At 38.1% G+C, this 20,683-nt stretch overlaps 1 protein-coding gene across 14 annotated transcripts in view; it reads left to right on the forward strand.

Annotated features, from left to right (window-relative positions):
• HFM1 (HFM1, ATP dependent DNA helicase homolog) overlaps positions 1-17,853 on the forward strand; it is a 91,997-nt gene extending 74,144 nt beyond the window's left edge. For 9 of the 14 annotated variants that reach the window (XM_021090251.1, XM_021090258.1, XM_021090256.1 and 6 more), the window contains 7 exons: positions 239-345; positions 4,193-4,435; positions 5,803-5,893; positions 8,782-8,884; positions 8,983-9,137; positions 10,544-10,667; positions 10,956-11,349. In XM_021090251.1, the coding sequence (XP_020945910.1) occupies positions 239-345; positions 4,193-4,435; positions 5,803-5,893; positions 8,782-8,884; positions 8,983-9,137; positions 10,544-10,631 (787 nt within the window). In that variant the 3' untranslated portion in view covers positions 10,632-10,667; positions 10,956-11,349. Of the gene's footprint in view, positions 1-238; positions 346-4,192; positions 4,436-5,802; positions 5,894-8,781; positions 8,885-8,982; positions 10,445-10,543; positions 10,668-10,955; positions 11,350-17,082 lie in introns of those variants that run through there. The other 5 variants (XM_013997383.2, XM_013997387.2, XM_021090252.1 and 2 more) reach the window with 4 other exon arrangements.

Raw genomic sequence — 20,683 nt, forward strand, 5'->3', positions numbered from 1 at the left:
TAGCAGAAATCGCCCCACGGGGAGGTGTGTAAAGATGACTAGGTGACCTAAGTAGTTGTCTCTTTCATTAAGCACCTATTTTTTACCCTTTACTACTCAGGCTAGTACAGTTTTTCATAGAAGTGTTGAGTGGATGAACCAATTTTTTTTTTCCATTTTTATGAATAAGTAATTTTCAAAGTCAGTTTAACTCGATATTTTCTTTAACATTTTTATGGGTTTATTTATATTTATAAAGGTCAGAATGTTTAAACATACCTAAATTGCCTGTAATGGAGCAGAGGGGTCAGCACGAGCTCTATGCAGAAGGTCAACAACAAGAACCACCGGGATATCAGGACAAAGGTAAGGTCCTGTTGATACGCACTTGAGAGAGACTCTGATGTATCACGGCTTTGGAGTGACAAACAATGTTACTGAAAAACCAGTATCAAAAATCATTATGATTATTAACTTGGTGACATTTTTCTCTTCGGTTATTGAACTAATTTCAAATTCTTGAGCCTGTTTTTTCAGATGTCTTGCTGTGTCTCTCAGATTTTTAAAAAAGATTTTCCTACATAGCATTGACTGTTGTAATATAAATATGAGAAAAGTCTGAGCATATGGGAAATTTTGGATATGTAGAGTATTGAAATGCTGAACTATTACTTTTACATATCTTTAGAATTATTTGAAATAATTTTGTGTTTATAAAATTGGTCCAATTTTACAAAATAACTGTGTGACCTTGAGAAAATTATTTAACCTCTTTGGGCCTTAGTCTCATCTTCAAAATGAATTGGGTGACTCTAATATCTCCCCAGTTTTTAACCCTGAAATTGTTAGAATCTCTGATAATGTGAGACCACAGCCTAGCTTGTGGGATATAACTGGCTTGTAATGTAGATTTGCTTTTTATCTATGTCTGTCATAAAATTAATGAGATAATCCATATAAATTCTTCAGCTTTGGGCCCAGTTCATTATTACTTCAGATCCTGCCATTAATAGCACCATTTTTCTGGGTCAGGCTACTAATAGCCAGTCTGTTAAAACTTGTAAGGAATAATTCTGGCCATAGCGTTGTTTGTTCAAATGGCCGTATGTAGAAACAGTAGGCTTGGGGTTTTCTGAAAACAGTTTCGTATATGTGTGTTGTGACTTCTTTTATTACTCTTTCCTTCATTCTTTCACTGTTTCCTATAACCATCATTTAAGATCTTAGGTAGGCAAGGGCTGGGGTACCTACCACCCCTGTGACACTGGGCAGCCATCAGGCCCAATAACAGATCAAGAAAAATCCTCTAATCTCATCTAGAGTATCAGAGCCTTTATCTAATTTGCTCAAAGCCTAAATATCATTACAACATGGGTAGAAGGCATAAAATTGCCAACCCCTTGTTTTCAGTCTCTTCAGCCTGTAGCCCTCTAGCTTATCCCTCGTATGGCTGCTCTGTTCCCTGCCCTTTTCTGCACAAGAGTCTATCCTTCCCTCTCTTTACTTTCATGTTGTCTTTGCATAGCTTTTCTGCTTTTTTTCCCATCCACTATTCCAAATATGATTTGTGTTATGATATAAAAGTATGATGTAAAAGTATTTTCTAGATTCCCCCCCCCCTTTTTTTTTTTTTGCTTTTAAGGGCTGCACTCATGGCACATGGAAGTTTGCAGGCTCGGGACTGAATCTGAGCTGTAGCTGCTGGCCTACACAATCAGGGTTACTAGTCGGATTCATTTCCGCTGAGCCACAGCAGGAACTCCCTATCTAGAATACTTTAAACCCCAGTAACAGCTATATCCTTCTTTTACTGAATGCCCCCCACCATTTTTAAAAGAAGAAGCTTTATCATAGTAGTATTTAAACTTAGAGGATCTGGAGATAATCTGTCTAGGTTCAAATCCTAGCTCTGTCACTTAGTGGTTGTGTGACTGTTCATAGGATGCTTACCCAGTATGTCTCAATTCCCTCATCTGGTTTTATTTTAGAGATGTTACAATTAAATGAGATAATGCACGTAAAGTTCTTAGCGTAATATCTGGTACTGTTATTAATAGTAATTGAGTATATTCATTATACTTTTTACACATTCATCTTTGGTGGCAAAACATACTTTAAATGTATTCAAATACAACTTTTAAGAATGTTTTAAGAAAAACATGGCAGTTTTCATCATCTGTACTCAGATTCAAGAAGCAAAGAAGAAAAAAATGTCAGAAATTATATCAGAAAGCATGTTGAATTGTAAAATTTAAATTGTAAGGGGCCTTTGTGCAATTTCTCATTTTACAGTGAAAGAAGCCAAGACTCAAAGAGATTAGATGACTTGCCCAAAATCACATATCTAATTACTGGCACAGCCAGAAATAGATTCCATATCTCTTGATTCCCAGGCAATGCCATTCCTATAAAATGAAATTGATGTTTAGTTATTAGTGGAGAATTGAAATTCAAACCTATAGTATATGAGCTCTTTCAACTTTCCACTCCCCCAACTATATATTACTATATTTCTGTTTCTTTAACTCTTTGTTTTAAAAGAATTATCTTTTTAAAAAAAACTTTTATTAAAGTATAGTTGATTTACCATGTTCCTTCAATTTCTGCTATACAGCAAAGTGATCCAATCATACACATTCTTTTTTTTCCTGATAGTATCTTCAGATCATGTTCTAACCCAAGAGAATGGACATAGTTCCCTATGCTATATAGTAGGACCCCACTGCTTATCTATTCCAAATGTAATAGTTTGCATCTACCAACCCCAAACTCTCCTCCATCCCACTCCCTCCCCACAACTACAAGTCTGCTCTTCATGTCCGTGATCTGTTTCTGTTTTGAAGATAGGATCGTTTGCCGTATTTTAGATTCCACATATAAGTGATATCATGTGGTATTTGTCTTTCTCTTTCTGACTGACTTCACCTAGTGTGAAAATCGCTAGTTGCATTCATGTTGCCGCAAAGGGCATTATTTTGTCCTTTTTGTGGCTGAGTAGTATTCCGTTGTATATATGCACAACTTAAGAAGAATTATCTTTATGGGTGTATTTATATCATGGAAATAGGCAAACACTACAGATCAGTACTTGATTTATTGTTTTTTTTATTGTTCATATTTAAGAGAGTAATGGAGAAAATGTTAATAATGGGATTTAACTTTACAGTGTGTCATGTCTGTATCTCTTGCATTGTGGGGAGCATGAAAAATTGAAGGAATATTCTTCTAGCATTTGAAAAGTATTATCTAATTCAGCAAAGAATCGGGTGATGGGTGAATGAATGAAGTCCCAATATATGTCTTTGTTGTTTTACTTTTATTAAATAATATCAACAGAAATATCAAACATTTGAATTGATAAATGAATGTGAGAACTACATTCACTGGTCAGTTTCAACCATAGATTGCTACAAAGGCAAGAGTTTGGCAAAATTCAATGAAAATGTTCATTAATCATTAGATATATGGAATTTATAATTAAGCATGCTGTATATTTTCATATTATTTGTAAATTGTGTGCCACACATCATTTACATATAATAAATACATATAATACATATATATGCATAACTTTGGGGAGAAATGAGTTATTAAATATTTATTAGCATCCTACTATGGAAAACTGCACAAGTAAAGGCATTTAATCCCCATAACAATCCTATGTGGTAGGTACTAGTATTATCCCATTTTGCAGAGGGAAAAACTGAGCTCAGAGTTGAAATTATTTGCCGAAGATCATCCTACTAGTAAATGAGAGATGTGGAATTTTTAGCCAGGTAGTCTGCCTCTAAACCCAGACTATAAACAATGCATCACACTGAAGATATTTTAGCAGAAGAAAACTAAAGATACCTTTTCATACAATGCTCCAAATTAACTACTTGTAGGGAGAAGAGCCAGAGGGAGGAAGCCCATTTTAGAAGCTATTACAATCCATCTTAGAGTAAGATTATTCTGGTATAAGAAGAAGAAAAATTAGTTCTGTCAAGAATACCTTAAAAATTAAGTTTAGTGCAATAATCAGTCATTACATGTAATACAGTGAGTAGAATTGGCTTAACACAATACTCAACCGTGTTTGACCCAATGCTTTAGAAAACTACTGCTACTCAAGATCTCTGTTTAGTCGTTGAAAGGTGTGTTTGATATGTCAGTAGATAATGGTGCTTAGGTCTTTAAAGGCACCTATACTCTTTATGCACACGTATTACAGGTTTTTCCAGACAGACCTCTTCTACAACCTCAAATGAGAAAACCCCTCAAACAACACTGTTCAACAGAAATATTAAGGCAACTGGAAACCAGAATTTGACAGCTGTGGTTAAAAGTAATTCTTCCTATTCAGAAGTTTTGAATGTGAACTTTGAATTGGGAAATGAAGTTTGGGATGATTTTGATGATGAAAACTTAATAGAAATTGCTAGCTTTTCAGCTGATACTGAAAAGACAAAAGCAGGTAAGTAGCGTGAAATATATTTCATTTGTATGGATGGATGGATGGACAGATATATTTTATTTGAAATGTATTTATTTTAGAATAAAATAATTTTGTGGGAAATTCTTTGAATATTTTCTTTTCTTTTCTTTTTTTGTCTTTTTTTGCCTTTTTCTAGGGCCGCTTCCACGGCATATGGAGGTTCCCAGGCTAGGGGTCGAATCGGAGCTGTAGCCACCGGCCTACACCAGAGCCACAGCAACGCGGGATCCGAGCTGCGTCTGCGACCTACACCACAGCTCATGGCAACGCCGGATCCTTATTAACCCACTGAGAAAGGCCAGGGATTGAACCCACAACCTCATGGTTCCTAGTCGGATTCATTAACCACTGAGCCACGACAGGAACTCCCTTTTTGTTGTTGTTGTTTGTTCTTGTCTTTGAATATTTTCAGTTAAGCTTTTGGGACTAATTTCTTTGCCTTTTTTTGTGTGCTTGCTTAATTAGATTTGGTTTGTCAAGATTATAATTTTTAGCAAAACTGAAAATGTGACCCTCCCACAAATAACATTCCCTGTCCCTAAGAACAGAGGTCACGGTTATTCCATGATGATATAACAAACGGGCTTTTTCTATTCTGTTACTCCTTATCTTGTTAAAGGCTCTTCTCAAATTCAGGTTGTTTATTGAATTTTCCCTCATAAAACAGACTCTCCATTTTAAGATCTCACATGGTCTAGTAATGCTTGTGGAAGACAGTAATGTTCCTTTTTTTTTAATATTCTTTTTTCGTATACTAGCAAAGAGCGTAAAAAGATACCTTTTATTTCTAGTAGAAATGTTGACTTTTCAGGTATTAGTAAATGAATAAAGAGAAAAAGATTCATTTCCCCTGTATTACATATAGTATTTAAATCATGTACAATCCAACAATAATGGGACTATGCCTTTGGGTTACTGGTGAATTCACTCTTTTTCACTGCAACAGAGAAGTGAAAATCTTAACTATAAAACAAGAGAGTGAGATGTACTCTCTTGCAGAATGGCTGATGGCAGGAAATCAGTCCCTTGTGGCCACTGAAAGTATTGAATGAACTTCGACTTCATCATTTTCATGGCTTTAAATAAATAAATAGATAGATAAATAAATAATAGTGGCTTGGGGACCTTTTTAATGTAGTGACTAATAAGCTAACCGGTGTGTTTTGTAGTGCCCTTAGGTCTGTTCCTTTATTTCTCCATCCACATTAAATTTGATTATTGAGGAGAGTTTGCATTCTCTCCTCAACCAGATCATATCTGTTGAAGAGGGCCCTTGTAGAACTTGTTAAAAGCTCTGTTTAGCTGTTTCCTGGCATTTTATTTCAAAATGTTATCTCTTTACATAGGATTTGGAAACACTTTGAGTTCAAGTGCCAGGGAAAATAAGCTACCCTTCCAAGAATCAAAAAGCAAATTCCAAAGAAAAATGTCAAACAGGCAAGTTTTAGCACTTTGTTTCAAATACTTACAACTTTGTATCCCCCTGACATGTACCTGAGATGAGTATCAGCTCCTTCTGCATCAGAGAAGCAGAAGGTATCAGCCAGCCTAAACCTCTGAAACTGAGAGCTGTGCCAGACCACCCAAATCAGAATTACCCAGGCCTCATGCTAGACTTACTAAGTTATGTCTCTGGGGCTGGAGCCGAAGGTGTGAAAACTGAGTAGGAGTTTGCAGGCAGAGGAGAGGCGACTAAGCCATTCTGGGTAGATGGGTGTATGTGAAGGGGTAAGGCCTGAAAAGGCATCCCATGCCCAAGGCTCGTGTGGCCAGAGCTTTAAGGCTGAACTTGCCAAGGTCTTGGGCCGGGGAGGGCCTTGAATGCCATGTTCGGATACCTGTGCTGTATCCAGTAGGTCAGGGGCCACAGGCTCAAACTGCCTTCCAGATCTGATGGGCCAAGATTAACTGTAGAGTGTCCCATCTAAAGAGAGCAGCTAGTCAGCTAGTCAGCTCCAGTCAGCTGTTGCTGTGTAGGAAATGTGGGTCTAGCGTTGTCAAGTATTCGGCTTTTTCAAAAAAGCTAAGAATCTAAAATTTACGTGACATCTCCTGCCTTTTAAATTTTGACAACTAATTTTCTTAAATGTGGTATATTCTGCAGTACCCCCTCCAAAAAGTAAAAGTAATGCTTGTAGGCCGTATGTAGACTAGAGGCCTCTAGTTTTTAACACCTGTAGTGGGCAAAGAGGAGCCGCCATCCAGAATATTTTAAGCTCAAGTTAAATAATGTAATCAGAAAAATCATTCTAGCAGCGACAGTAGACTGACTTGTAAAGGACAGGACCACCGTGGGCATGGCGGCCAAGGAGAAGGCAGGCAGTGATGAGGCCTCAACCAGGGCCGGGGGAAAGAATGGAAGGTAGAACTGGACTTTTAAAACATTTCATAGATAACATGGATTAGATTTAGCAGTTGATAGAATATGGTAGTAAAGGAAGAGGCATGAATAAATGACAAGTGGGTAGACTGAGATATTATCTGAGAATATAGAACACAGGAGACATTTGGAAAAAAGACAATAATAATTTTAGAAATGTTCAGTTTAAAGTACTTTTGTAGAAATATCAAATGCATTTGGGTCTTGGACCTGATGAGAACTCACGGCAGAGATATAGCCAGAGCCAAAACTTTCCCAAAAAGAAGACATGTTTTTATTCAGGATCCAATTTTCTGCTTATTTCTCCTGCTATTTCTTTTTTTTCTTCTTTCTATTTATTTCTTTTGCTTTAAAAAATGTTAAATTTGTGGTGTCTTTTGATGCCTTTGCTATTAATTACTCAGTTAACTGATCCTTAGCATCAACATCACAGAATCCTAGATTTCAGAGAATTCCAGAGCTGAAGGGGGCCTAACTTCAATGTCATTTAGTCTCTGCCACTGGGACCTTGACTATCTGTCCAGCATCACTAGCAAATAATCACGCTGTCTCTGCCAAGACAGCTCCAGTGACCAAGAGCCCATTCGTTCTTGATGCTTGTTCCATACTTAGATCTCTCAATAGCTTTTAAAAATAGTCCCCTAAAATTTGTTTTTTTTAAATCATTTTTGTTCATTGATTCTAACGCTGAGTCATACAGAATAAACAGATTTGAAGCATCAAAGTGGAACAAAGTTGGGGGTATGGAGAGAATGGGCAAATCACAGGTAGGAAGATAACAAGGCATGTGAACAGCTGTGTACCACACCTTTAGAGAACTGCACATAATTTTGGGAGAGTTTAGAAGTGACCAACAGACGACGAGTGGGTTTAAATAGGAGTTCTGTCGAGAAGCCTCTGAGAAACTGGTGCTGGAAGTTGCTGCTAGGAAGAGGGCCTGTGGGATCCGAGGGTCTGGGATGAAAAGGAGACATGCTTTTCCTTTTGTACCCCTTTTGCTATTTTAATTCCTTGTCATTCATCAAAGACGGAAAGATTCAATCCTGTCAGTGTACATGATTCTCTCCGACTCCTACCTACTGGTTATTGCGTTTTGCATGGCTGTCAGATATCAGCCTGTCTGCTTAGACTGTCACCTGTTCGGGGCAGCATCCGCACGACCATCTTTTTACGGTGGGTTTGGGCCTCCACACTGCCGTTTCCCGTCATACTGTTCAGTTCAGGTCCTCCACATCGCTTCAGGATCTGTCATTATATGTGCTGTTTATTCACTGCTCCTGAGGACTTGTTTACTGCTTTATACTTAGCTCCTAGTACAATATCTGGCACATGCTAGTGAATAATAAATGTCTTTTAATATCCTTTTTTTTGGTCACACCCATGGCATGTGGAAGTTCCCGGACTAGGAATCAAACCCATGCCACAGCAGCAACCCTAGCCAACGCTGGGTTTTGGTGCCAACGCTGGGTCCTTAGCCCACTGAGCCACAAGAGAACTTCCAATAAATTTTTTGAATGAATAAATGAATGTATAAGAAGATTAAAGATGAATTCTAGTAAAGAGTTGTACATGAGAAAATAGCTAGAGATGTCTACAGCGAGACCAGAACAGAGAGAGGAGACTAAAAGTTAAGAAGCAAGTGGGATTTAGAAAAGATTCCCTTCATAGATGACTAAGCCTAAGACTCAGTTTGAGCAAAAATCGTGGAATGGTTATTTCCATGGCCTTTGAAAGTAGTATTTGTATTTAATTTGGCATACATGAATTGTTGTATGAAAGGAGATACATCAGGTTCTCCATGAGTCTAAGAAACAGAGCCTCAATTTTGGGGCGATAAATATGATAAACTTTAATCATAGTTTCAAAGAGACACTGTTGATCTAAATTGGATTGGTTTGTTTCTCTTATTTGCCATCTTTTATAAACAACTCCTTTTGATTTTTAGTTTTGTTTCATCACATGAGAAGCCAGATATTTATTTACCAAATTCTGCTCTGTCCAGGATCGGTGCATCCTCCATGACAAAAATACCTCAACCAGCTGGAAATGCAAGTATTCTAAGAAGAAGCATTTTGTTTTTCTTTTAAACACTGCCTGAATTGTTAAACTTTCGATGATTGCTAATTTTTTTAACCTCAAAATTTAGGTCCCTTTCCAAGAAGTAAAACAACAGAATCTGTCACCAGAGATTGAAAAGCTATGCTTTGCTCACTCTGAAAAAATATCAAGCTTTTCAAATTCTGTTACGCAAGTGGATTGCTTTATTAGAAACAGTGAATATAAAAAGCAACCTGACTTCAGGTAAGAATGAACTCTTTAAAAATACTTCAAGACTATGTAAGTAAAAACTTTTTGCAAAGAAGTTCAGTATTCCTTTTCCCTTGGTTCATGTTAAAGATCAGAACTTAAATGTTTTATTTACCTAAAGACATTAAAATTTTAGACTCCTGGTGAGCTAAGTGCCTTAAGATAATTCAAAATATCAAATATCTCAATTTTTGAGAAATTAATTAAAACATTGTATAGATGTTGGTAAACTTTTTCTTAAAACTGATTTGAATACACTATGTTGATAATATGAGGTGTAAGATCACTTGAGAAATGAGATTGGCGAATTTTTCTAAAGTTCAAATTGTGTTTTAGCCACCAAATTCTTTTACGATTCTCTAGGTTCAAAGAAAAAGTTAGATTAAGTCTATCAGTGCCCCTACTGCTGGTTGTTTTTATGGGTAACTAGCAGTTTTCCTCTCTCCCTCTCTCTCTCTCTCTCATAGTCAAGGTTTATAGACCTACTGACACATTGATTAAGTGGCTTTACTTCCCAAAACGTTTAAAGAAGTAACTAAGAAACTGTCTCCACTTTTCACAGTTTACAAACTCTAATTTTCCCCCATATACTTTCTACAAGTTTAATGAATATTGTTTGGTAAATTAACCTCTCAGAAATCTTCAAATTTACCCGTTTTATATTTATTACTACATTGTTTATTATCAATTTTGTTGCAAAAATAGTTATTTTTCTATTTGCTTTTTCCCCTAGTAGGTATCATCTTGATGATGAAGCTGATGAAATGAAGTCTTTTCTGGGAATATTTGATGGTATTTTCTAAAACAGACAAAAATGCTTTGTATATTATTAAGACAAATCCTAAAAACACCTAATTGCAAAGCATGCTTTTTATTTTTAAAAAATAGTTTATGATTGTTCAGATTTTTTCTCTTGGGCTTGACCAGCTTTGTTGACTTTTTTGCAACAAAATATTTATATCCATTTTTTTCCTCCTATCATATTGTAACTTCACAAAACGCACTTCTACAGTAGCTTTGTTTCATAAGCTGATAATTAAGTTTCATTTAGAAATAATTACTTGGTTATTATTTGGGTTAATTGGATTTTGATGGGGATTAATTTAATATTTCATTTTTATATTTTCTTAAGAAAGATATTCTATGAAAACAAAATAATGCTAGGTCTGTGAATCTATTTGCTGTATCATTTTTTTCACCAATGTTGTTTCATCTTACTAAAGATTTTAAGAATCCAGTGACTGTCTGAATCTGCTGTTATGTAATTTTGAGCAACAATAAATGAAACATTGATCAATGTAGATCGTTGTTCTCCTTTGGCTTGTTTTTCAAGGCGGCGAATTCTAAAACTGTTATGCTGACTTTTACTATATCAAAAGCTATTTTATGTTTTTTTCCAGTAAGTTATATTTCTTGCCTCGTCATAAGAAACAATATGGATTATACGTTAAATATACAAGCTGCCAGACTTCATCCCAGAGCTCCTGATTCAGTCTCCAGTGGACAGAACTGGTAATTCTATAGGTTTTTTTTTTTTTTTTTGTCTTTTTTTTGTCTTTTTGCTATTTCTTTGGGCCGCTCCCGCGGCATATGGAGGTTCCCAGGCTAGGGGTCGAATCGGAGCTGTAGCCACCAGCCTACGCCAGAGCCACAGCAACGCGGGATCCGAGCCGCGTCTGCAACCTACACCACAGCTCACGGCAACGCCGGATCATTAACCCACTGAGCAGGGCAGGGACCGAACCGCAACCTCATGGTTCCTAGTCGGATTCGTTAACCACTGCGCCACGACGGGAACTCCTAATTCTATAGTTTTTAAAAGCACTCCAGATTATTCTATAATCAGGGCGATTTTAGAAACACTTGGGTAGATAATAGGTTCTCTTTATAAGTAATTAAAACAAGAGGCAAATTTTGTAAAAGTGCTTACCTGGAAAATTATGTGTATATTAAATATATGTAACTCAAAACCCTGTTACATATACTGACCACTTAAAGGAGTATAGTTGCTGAGTGTTCTTTCCATGAAGTGAATAATAACTCTCAGGTTTCCTATTTTGTGAGTTATGTTCAAAATATGTTGGCTTTATTTATTCCTACAGAATGAGCCATACAGTAGAACTTTCACAAAAATCTTTGTTGGGTTAGGAGTTCCCATTGTGGCTCAGGGGTAACGAACCTGACTAGTATCCGTGAGGATGTGGGTTTGATCCGTGGCCTCACTCGGTGGGTTAAGAATCCGGTGTTGCTGTGAGCTGTGGTGTATTCCAGCAGCTGCAGCTCTGGTTCCATCCCTAAAAAGACAAAAAAAAGTCTTTGTTGGGTGAAGTTTTTTCAGAAGTTTTTTTTTTTTTTTCCAATTAAAAGGTCATGAGTTGGCTGTGTTTATCTCATCTGTAATGTTACCGTGATGGTGGCTGCCTCATAGGTCTGCAGTGAGAATTTACTAAGCCGCTGCAGAGGAGGTCCTTAGTGCAGGACTGATAACGCAGTAGGTGCTCAGTGAATTGCAGCTGTTTGTAGGGAAGAGAGAGTGTCCTTAACAGCACTTGAAATAGCACTTTGGGAAGAGGTGAACTAATGCAATATTCATTCGTCATGTTTGAGTTGCATCCAGTTGCGTGGGACTTGACAAGGGAGCTCTTGAGTTTCCACAGATTATCACGCACGGAGCAATTTAATCCTAGACCTCCCTCCTAAACATACCTCCTCACGCTTTCCGATACCAAGTCCCCTTCACGCCCATCTCCTCCTCACTAACACTTCTTTGGGTTTTGGTCAGAGTGTACAACAATTTTAATATTACCTCAAGTAAAACGTGATTATAAAATAAGGCTTCTGCTTATGCTAATAGGTTCTAAAGCCAAACACAAATGATTGCTGAATTACCCGCTCTTTTGGTTTGGGCACAATTTACCCCTTACTAAATTACGCCAAACGTCTCTTTACCGAGACCTCATTTTTAGAGAACACCCTCAACAAGCACAGTAGGGAGCCACCCTTTGAGGACCCCCACCTAGAAGGAGAGCCCTGGGCAAATGGGCAGCGTTTACCAGCGCCTCCTAGACAGCGACAGAGTGTGTAGGGAAGGCACCAGTGCCGAGGAGGTCGGGCGAAGAGGAGTAAACTCAGCTTAGAACTAAGTAAGCAGGCTAAGAATTTAGTGTGGGTTTCAGTGAGTTGATGGAACCAACAAAACACGAGGAAAATGCTGGCATTTCTTATCTTTTTGGCATTTCAACTCCTGGCTGCCAGTCACTAAAGACCCGGCTACTCAAAGTGTGATCCAGAGTCCTGTCACATGGGAGATCAGTGGAGCTGGTTAGAGGTCTCAGGCCTCACTCTGGACCTTCCTGAGTCAGAATCTGCATTTCGTTTTGTTTTTTTTAGGGCTGCACCTGTAGCATATGGAGATTCCCAGGCTAGGGGTCGAATCGGAACTGCAGCTGCCTGCCTATACCACACAGCCACAGCAACGCCAGATCCATGCCCCATCTGTGAGCTACACCACAGCTCACAGCAATGCCAGATACCTAAGCCACTGAGCGAGACCAGGGACTGAACCCACATCCTCATGGATGCTAGTCGGGTTTCCGCTGAGTTACAAAGGCAACTCCAGAATCTGCATTTTAACAAGATCCTCAGGTGATCCTGTCACATTAAAGTGTGAGAAGCCCTTGTTTTAGTTGGAAAGGAAAAGGAAGGAGGTGGTGTCAGAATTTGAAGAGAATCCATTGCAGAAGACGAGTATAAAAGAGTGATGAGGATTGCTTGGTTTTCTGCACATACATTTCCCGTGTCAGACGTAACGTGGTGGTATCGCTCTTGTTTAATGGCCTTTCAGTATAAGTTGTTTTCTTCACCGACTGTGTAACTTATCTTTATAATTCTCATACATCAACTGGGTATTTTGTTATGTAGTTTGAAAGGCACTTAGATGTTCTGTAAAGTTTTCTTTTGAATTAACATAATAAAAGCAAATAATTCAAAAGAGTAATCTTTGTCTTATTTTCACATTTCAATTTGGAAACCTTTCCCTAAACTAATGTATGCCTTACAAACCCCTACATACTTCAGAAAAACAAATGAAACAAACCAAAAAATCGAAACTCAATATAGCATTCTGAAAGATTTAGAAAAATGTGCATAAAACTGCAGTCACAAATTATATGTTGTGGCTATAAAATTTTTTATTTAAAAAGGAATTGAAACTCAGCTGACATTCAGCCTTTTGCCTGAAGTACCTCCCTAGGAGAGTAGTTGGCCTCAATCCTTCAGAAACGATGCGTACCATAAGGTCATGAAACACTTTTTTTTTTTAGTTTCTAAATTGATGAGTTTGGAAGCTTAAACATTTTACCATTTAGATTTTCTTAAAAAACCAGAAGAATTTTACAAAAGTATTTTTTCTCATTTCAAGTTTCTTAAAACTTTAGCAGGATGGGGGAGTGAGGGAGGGAGTGGGATGACTGGGAGTTTGGGGTTAGTAAGATGCAAACAATTACACTTAGAATGGACAAACAAGGTCCTCTGTAAGCACAGAGAACTGTATCCCATCTCCTGGGATAAACTATGATGGAAAATATTTTTAAAAGAATGTTTATATATGTATGACTGAGTCACTTTGCTGAGAAATTGGCACAACATTGTAAATCAACTATAATTTAAAAAAAATTAGCAGGACAAATTATCCAGGTTGCAGGTTATCAAAAGATCAACTCTGTGAAGTCCACATTTTAAAAAGAGCTAAAACCCTAAAAACAATAAAAAGAGCAAAACAACATAAAAGATTCATGAGCAAGTCTCTAAACGTAAAAATTGAGGCAGAATGGAAATTAGTTTTTCTTTTTAATTTTTTTATTGTTATTTCCTCAATACAGTTTTTTTCTATTGTATAGCATGGTTACTCAGTTATACATACATGTATATATTCTTTTTTCTCCCATTATCATGCTCCATCATAAGTGACTAGACATTGTTCTCAGTGCTACACAGCAGGATCTCATTGCTAATCCATTCCAAAAACAATAGTTTGCATCTATTAACCCCAAGCTCCCAATCCATCCCACACCCTCCTCCACCCCCTAGGCAACCACAAGTCTATTCTCCAAGTCCATGATTTTCTTTTCTGTGGAAACGTTTATTTGTGCCATATATTAGATTCCAGATATGAGTGATATCATATGGTATTTGTCTTTCTCTTTCTGACTGACTTCGCTCAGTATGAGAGTCTCTAGTTCCATCATGTTGCTGCAAATGGCATTATGTCATTCTTTTTTATGGCTTAGTAGTATTCCATTGTGTATATATCCCACATCTTCCGAATCCAATCATCTGTCGTTGGACATTTGGGTTGTTTCCATGTCTTGGCTATTGTGAATAGGGCTGCAATGAACATGTGGGTGCATGTGTCTTTTTTAAGGAAAGTTTTGTTCAGATATATTCCCAAGAGTAGGACTGCTGGGTCATATGGTAGTTCTATGTATAGATTTCTAAGGTACCTGCATACTGTTCTCCATAGTGGTTGTACCAGCTTACATTCCCACCAACCGTGCAGGAGGGTTCCCTTTTCTCCACACCCCCTCCAGCACTTGTTATTTGTGGACTTATGAATGATGGCCATTCTGACGGGTGTGAGGTGGTATCTCATGGGAGTTTTGATTTGCATTTCTCTCATAATCAGGGATGTTGAGCATTTTTTCATGTGCTTGTTGGCCATCTGTATATCTTCCTTGGAGAAATGTCTATTCAGGTCTTTTGAAATTAGTTGACACAACCCACTCATCTGCTTTCATCTTCATTTGTCCTCGGGCTTGATTTGTGATCAGTTTTTAAAATTTTTTTCATGTACCTGGTCATTTTCTTGGCCCTTTGATTTTTGGTTTCCTTTTCCACTGAGGTTCGGGTCTTTTCATGCTCCTTATTTTTCAATGTGGAGATTTTATTTGTTTTCCTGACTACTTTTTTTTTTAATTGTTGAGAATAGACTTTGATCTCTCTTACCTTTTTTCCCTCCTGGTGTTATTTGGGCTTTTGCGAGCACATCCTTTTCTGAACTTCAGAATGTTCTTTGCTGTATGAACACTTACTTTCTGGGTTTCTCTCCTTTTCTTTGTTTCTGCCTTGGTTTCTCTCTCAGAGCTCTGTGAACCTCTCCTCCTATCTCTCCTTCTCGATGTCACCCTTCTCTCTTGCTGGTTGCCTCCCTCCCCTCCTGTGCTCCTCTGTGTCTGTGGGACTCCTTGTTTCTGCTGCAAAAGAGACCTGTCCTGGCTTCCAGGTGGCACGCCTCTGCTCCTGTCCCCAGTTCTCTTTTGCTCTCTGGTTCCACCACTGTAACGTCTGCCTTCAGTTGTATCTTGTTTTCTTCTCCTAGAAGAAGGGTGCAATGAAAACAACCTTAGAGGTTTTAACTCAAAGTTTCAATTCACAGAAGGGAAAACTGAGCCCTCCCACCAAATGCTAAATTACTTGCTCATAATTTCTCAGCTAATACATAATGGTAGAATCAGAACTGAGCCCAGGTTGGTTCCAGATGTTTCGTACTTTAGTCCTAATGGTAAATGCTATAGCTCATGCTCAGTTATGTAAACTTTTAATCGTTTAGTCAGAAATGTAAAATGTGCTTTACTCCACTCTCTTCTTTAAATGTATTAAGAAAATCTTTTCTACGTATGAGCTGTAATAACTCAATTCCAAACACAGTTTGACTCCTGGTTGTTGATATACTTATGTTTTTGAAATACTGCACACACTTAGTGTACTCTGTGGTATATGTAGATTAGAATGCTCTTGCTGTTACACATTACTGTCTGAAAAAAGCCGAATAGCTTATTGTTGTTCACCGTAGTCCTAGGAAGATGAATTGACCAGGTTGTGTTTCAAAGGGTTCATAGATGATCCAGATCGCAATGATCAAATACACCAAAAACATTTGGATCTTTAAAGTTTTCAAGGTTTTTAAAAAATTACCATCGTCACTTTCAAATTGTATCACTGTCTCTGATTTCTAGATTCTACATGAGATTTATGGTGTCTGGTCTTGTTAAGGAAGAAACATGCAGACATAGTCAAGTTTTACAAAGAGGAAAGCTGCACGTTCTTTTGGATAGTGGATTATAAACAAGAGTGATGCTAGAGGAGGGAATACATCTGGGGAGGAGCAAGAGACCTCTGAGGGAGCATCCTGACAGGTTAAGGAAGGAGGAAAGAAGCAAGGAAGGGGAGTAAAGAAAGGAAGCACCCTCATCTGGCAGACGCTGTCAGGCTCGTTTCCATGCATGCACCTTTCGTGGTTCATAATTCAGGGACTTCCCGTAGTGGCTCAGCGGGTTATGAACCCGACTGGTATCCATGATGATGAGGGTTCGATCTCTGGCCTCACCCAGTGGGTGAAAGATCTAGTGTTGGCATGAGCTGTGGTGTAGGTCGAAGACAAGGCTCAGATCCCGAGTGGCTGTGGCTGTGGCGTAGGCCAGCAGCTGCAGCTCTAATTCAGCGCCTAGCCTGGGAACCTCCATATGCTGCGGTGTGGCCCTAAAAAGCACCAAGAAAAATTAATTTGTGTTGAAAGGAAGTTATAAAGTCAAACACTTATCAATAGTATATAAAGTAACCCATGTTTTTAACTAAAGAAAAATATTTTAATTGGGAGCTTATGCTTGTAGAAAGTTAAATATTTAAAATGTAAGATTAGATGAGAATAAAACATACATCCCGCCCTACTTTGGTGTATTTTTATATGTTGAACTATGTTGTTTGGGGCTGCCTTTTTGTTTACTGTTGCTCCCTCCTGAAGCAGCCGGATTGGGATGTAGAGAATCCTCAAGGGAGGGTGTCAAATCCTGGATTTTTTAAATCTCAAAAGCCAAGATCCAGATTGAGGCAAAGGAACTGGAAAAATAGATGATGGCTAAAATCTGTTTTCCCCGTGCCCCAGACTGAAGACTCTACACCTGTGGAAAAGCAGAGACGTCAGAGGAAAATAAAGATGCTTTGTCTCTGAAAAAGGACCTGTGCCCAGCTTTGTCCTGGATTCACCTGAAGTAGGGTGTGCTGAGGATTAGGGAATACTAGAACCCACCTCTGCATAATTCCGGAGTCTCAGGAGCAGAAGGGATGGCCATCTTCCTACTTCCTCTGAGAAGGAGATGAGGCCCCTCCGTGGTCGATGGCACGGGAGCAACACAGGAGCAGCGTGTGAGAGAGTGGAAGATAGGGACTGATAAAGCTCACAGGGTCCCTTTGGGCCCCAGGACAGAAGGGAGCATCGCAGAAGCAGGTCCCAGGAGCCAGAGGCTAGGAGGGGCCGAGCAGGGCCCTTCAGGGCCCCATGCCTACTCTCCCTCTCCCAGCATCGCAGAAGCGGGGGTCCCCGCACATGGAGGACGCAGGCGTGAACCGTGTGGACTGGCCTTCAGGACGAGGATGTACCCTCACCAACAGCAGCACGGAGAGAGCATGACAACTGACCCAAGGGGACAGCCCCCAGCACATGTGTGCAACCATCCCAGCGTAAGGGAGGGACACCTTGAGTTTGACTGGGATTGTTTTCCAACATCTAGGTGGGTACTTGACATAGAAATGAAAACTTAACGTCCTGCGCGCCTGAGCTAAGGGACTGAGATGTGTGTCCACTATATTATTAGTAGCGATAGATTTGTGCAAGAAGTCTCATTTCTTTTCTTTCTTTTTTTTTTTTTCTTTTTTTTGCCTTGGGATGAATGTATCTTTTTTTAATTACCCAATGAATTTTATTACATTTATAGGTGTACAACAATCATCACAACAAATTTTACAGCGTTTCCATCCCAAACCCTCAGTGCATCCCCCCCACAACCTGTCTCATTTAGAAACCATAAGTTTTTCAAAGTCTGTGAGTCAGCATCTGTTCTGCAAAGAAGTTCATTGCGTCCTTTTTTCAGATTCCACATGTAAGTGATAGATTTGATGTCTGTGTCTCACTGTCTGACTGACTTCACTGAGCACGATAATTTCTAGGTCCATCACATTGTTGCAAATGCCGTTATTTTGTTCCTTTGTAATGGCTGAGTAATATTCCATTGCGTATATGTACCACATCTTCTTGATCCACTCCTCTGTCAACGGACATTTAGGTTGTTTCCGTGTCTTGGCTATTGCCAATAGTGCTGCAATGAACATTGGAGTGCATGTGTCTTTTCGAGTCATGGTTTCCTCTGGATAGACGCCCAGGAGTGGGATTGCTGGGTCAAATGGTAGTTCTATTTTTAGTTTTCTGAGGAATCTCCATACTGTTTTCCACAGTGGTTGCACCAATTTATATTCCCACCAACAGTGTAATAGGATTTCTTAATATTATTAGTAGCAAATAATGTCTTTTTCTGATTCAAAATGACCTATCAAAAACAGTACAAAAGATCAATCTCAATTGGTGTAAAAAGTCAGGTCTGAGTCTCAGGTAGATGCTCAAATGTTAAATATACTAAAAAAAAAAAAAAATCTGGAATTCTCTTGTGGCGTGGCAGGTTAAGGATTTAGCTTGTCACTGCAGCAGCTTGGGCTCCTCCTGTGGCGCAAGTTTTATCCCTGGCAAGGGAACTTCCACATGCCGTGGGTGCAGCCAAAACAAACACAAAAACTTCTACCATAACTACTAGCAGCTCTTGCTAACATGAATGGATGGGTACTATGTGTAAGCATCTGGCACATAGAGCATAGGTGGCATATTTAATTTAATCCTTTCAATGATCCTATGAGGTAAATTCTCTTGTTATGTATATATGTTATACAAGAGGAAGCTAAATAAATTGTGAGCAGTCACAAAGCTTGAACTTTGTGCAATTCAAGAATCCTTTGCATAACCATTACGGCATTCTTCCCAGAATGAATGAAATACGGACTAGTATTTAAAGTCACATAAAATCATCAAAATCCATGTTTTTCCTAATCTTCAGAGTTTTTGTGTTGGAGAATTTAAGAAAACTCAAGAGTGCTCTTAGCCAAGATACTGCCTATAGCTTCCAGGTCCAGTTTAACTCTAGTTTGCGAGAGGCAGCGCTGCTGTGACCTTCTTCCTAGATAGCTTGGCCATTGTCCTGGGCCTTTGGCAGGTCACCTGTCAATACCAGCAGACATCTCTTCTTCCCATTTGGCCCTGAACCTTCTGATCATTATTTTGATTTTTGGTTTTGGCCCTTAAGCTTCTGTACTTTAACCTGCTCTTTGTCCTGCCTCCAGGACGCTGGAGACGATTTGTTTATCTCTCCTAAGTCAGTGACTTCATTTTGAAGCCTGACGTTGGATTTTGGAGAGAGAGAAAAAAAAGGAGGCCCTGTTTTCATCAAAATCCTTTTCCTAAAGGCAACTTGGTTTTGTCTGCCAGTCTACGCCATAAAGCTTCTCTCTGTTGTCAGTGAAAATCTAAATAAGAAAGAGAAGACAGCCAGTTTGTTGTGACCTTTTTTAGGATCGGAGGACTTCAGTAACATGTGCTTGAAATATGACTCTTGTCTTGCCATTTTCTCCCACAATAAATAGAGGTATGTGATTTTTTTCCATATCTCTCATCTAGGAATATATTGTTTTGAAGAAAAGTTTGAAAGTTAAACATAAATCTTACTGAGAGTATTTGATATCTATCTTATAAAAATATGACTGAATACAGTTATTCTTGAAGTTCTATTTTTATCCTTAAATTAAAGCTTAAAGAAAGGAAAGGGATTATCAGTTATTATTAGATTTTTATGTTAAAAATTATGAACTTTCAATATATAAATTTCAAGTTTTTCCCAGTAGGTTTTATTACTTCCTCTGATTGTCTTTTCATTTTCCTGTGCTGTCCATCAACCGTTTCTGAGCCTTCTGGGATTTTCTTCAATTTCTGTTTGCATTACAATGTCAAATTTCTTTTATTTTAAATGATTTTAATTTCGTTTTTAATATATAGTGAGAACACACCGTAATAAGTTCATTTCGCTACTTTTCACTTTCAAAATAACTTGTCTTTTGAAATTTTTGCCTCCTAAAATAAGTCAAGGATCTTAGAGTCTTCACAGAAAGAAATGTTTTCTATGTTTATAGAAGAGTTCCATATGTCTACTTTTCTAAAGTAGAGGTGTTTAGTGTAATAGACTTTTCAGTGTAATAAATATTTCTCTGGTTGGATATTTCCGTGTACAAAATTATGTCAATTAATTTGTAGCTTTATGCTCTTATGGTAGAAGAAATATTGTTTTCTTTCTTTTTTCCTCATAATAAAAAGAATGTTATTGGATTTTTTTCCGATTATGAAAGTAGCATGGGCTTATTTATAGTACCTATACTGTAAAAAATCAGTAGACTATTACATGTAGCAACATAAACTAAAAAAACATAGTACTAGGTGAAAGTGTTAAGTAATAGAATGTGAAACTAAGTAAATTTAAAATATCTGTACAAAAACTAAAAATATATTTTGTAGAAACATCTGCAAACTAAAAGATTTACATAAATGCCTTAGAATTGCTGATGCCAGTGGTTTGGTGATCTGAGTGGGAAGTGTGGGTTAAAGAGTAAGTTTC

This window comes from Sus scrofa, chromosome 4, assembly GCF_000003025.6.
Source record: "Sus scrofa isolate TJ Tabasco breed Duroc chromosome 4, Sscrofa11.1, whole genome shotgun sequence".
Lineage (NCBI taxonomy): Eukaryota > Metazoa > Chordata > Mammalia > Artiodactyla > Suidae > Sus > Sus scrofa.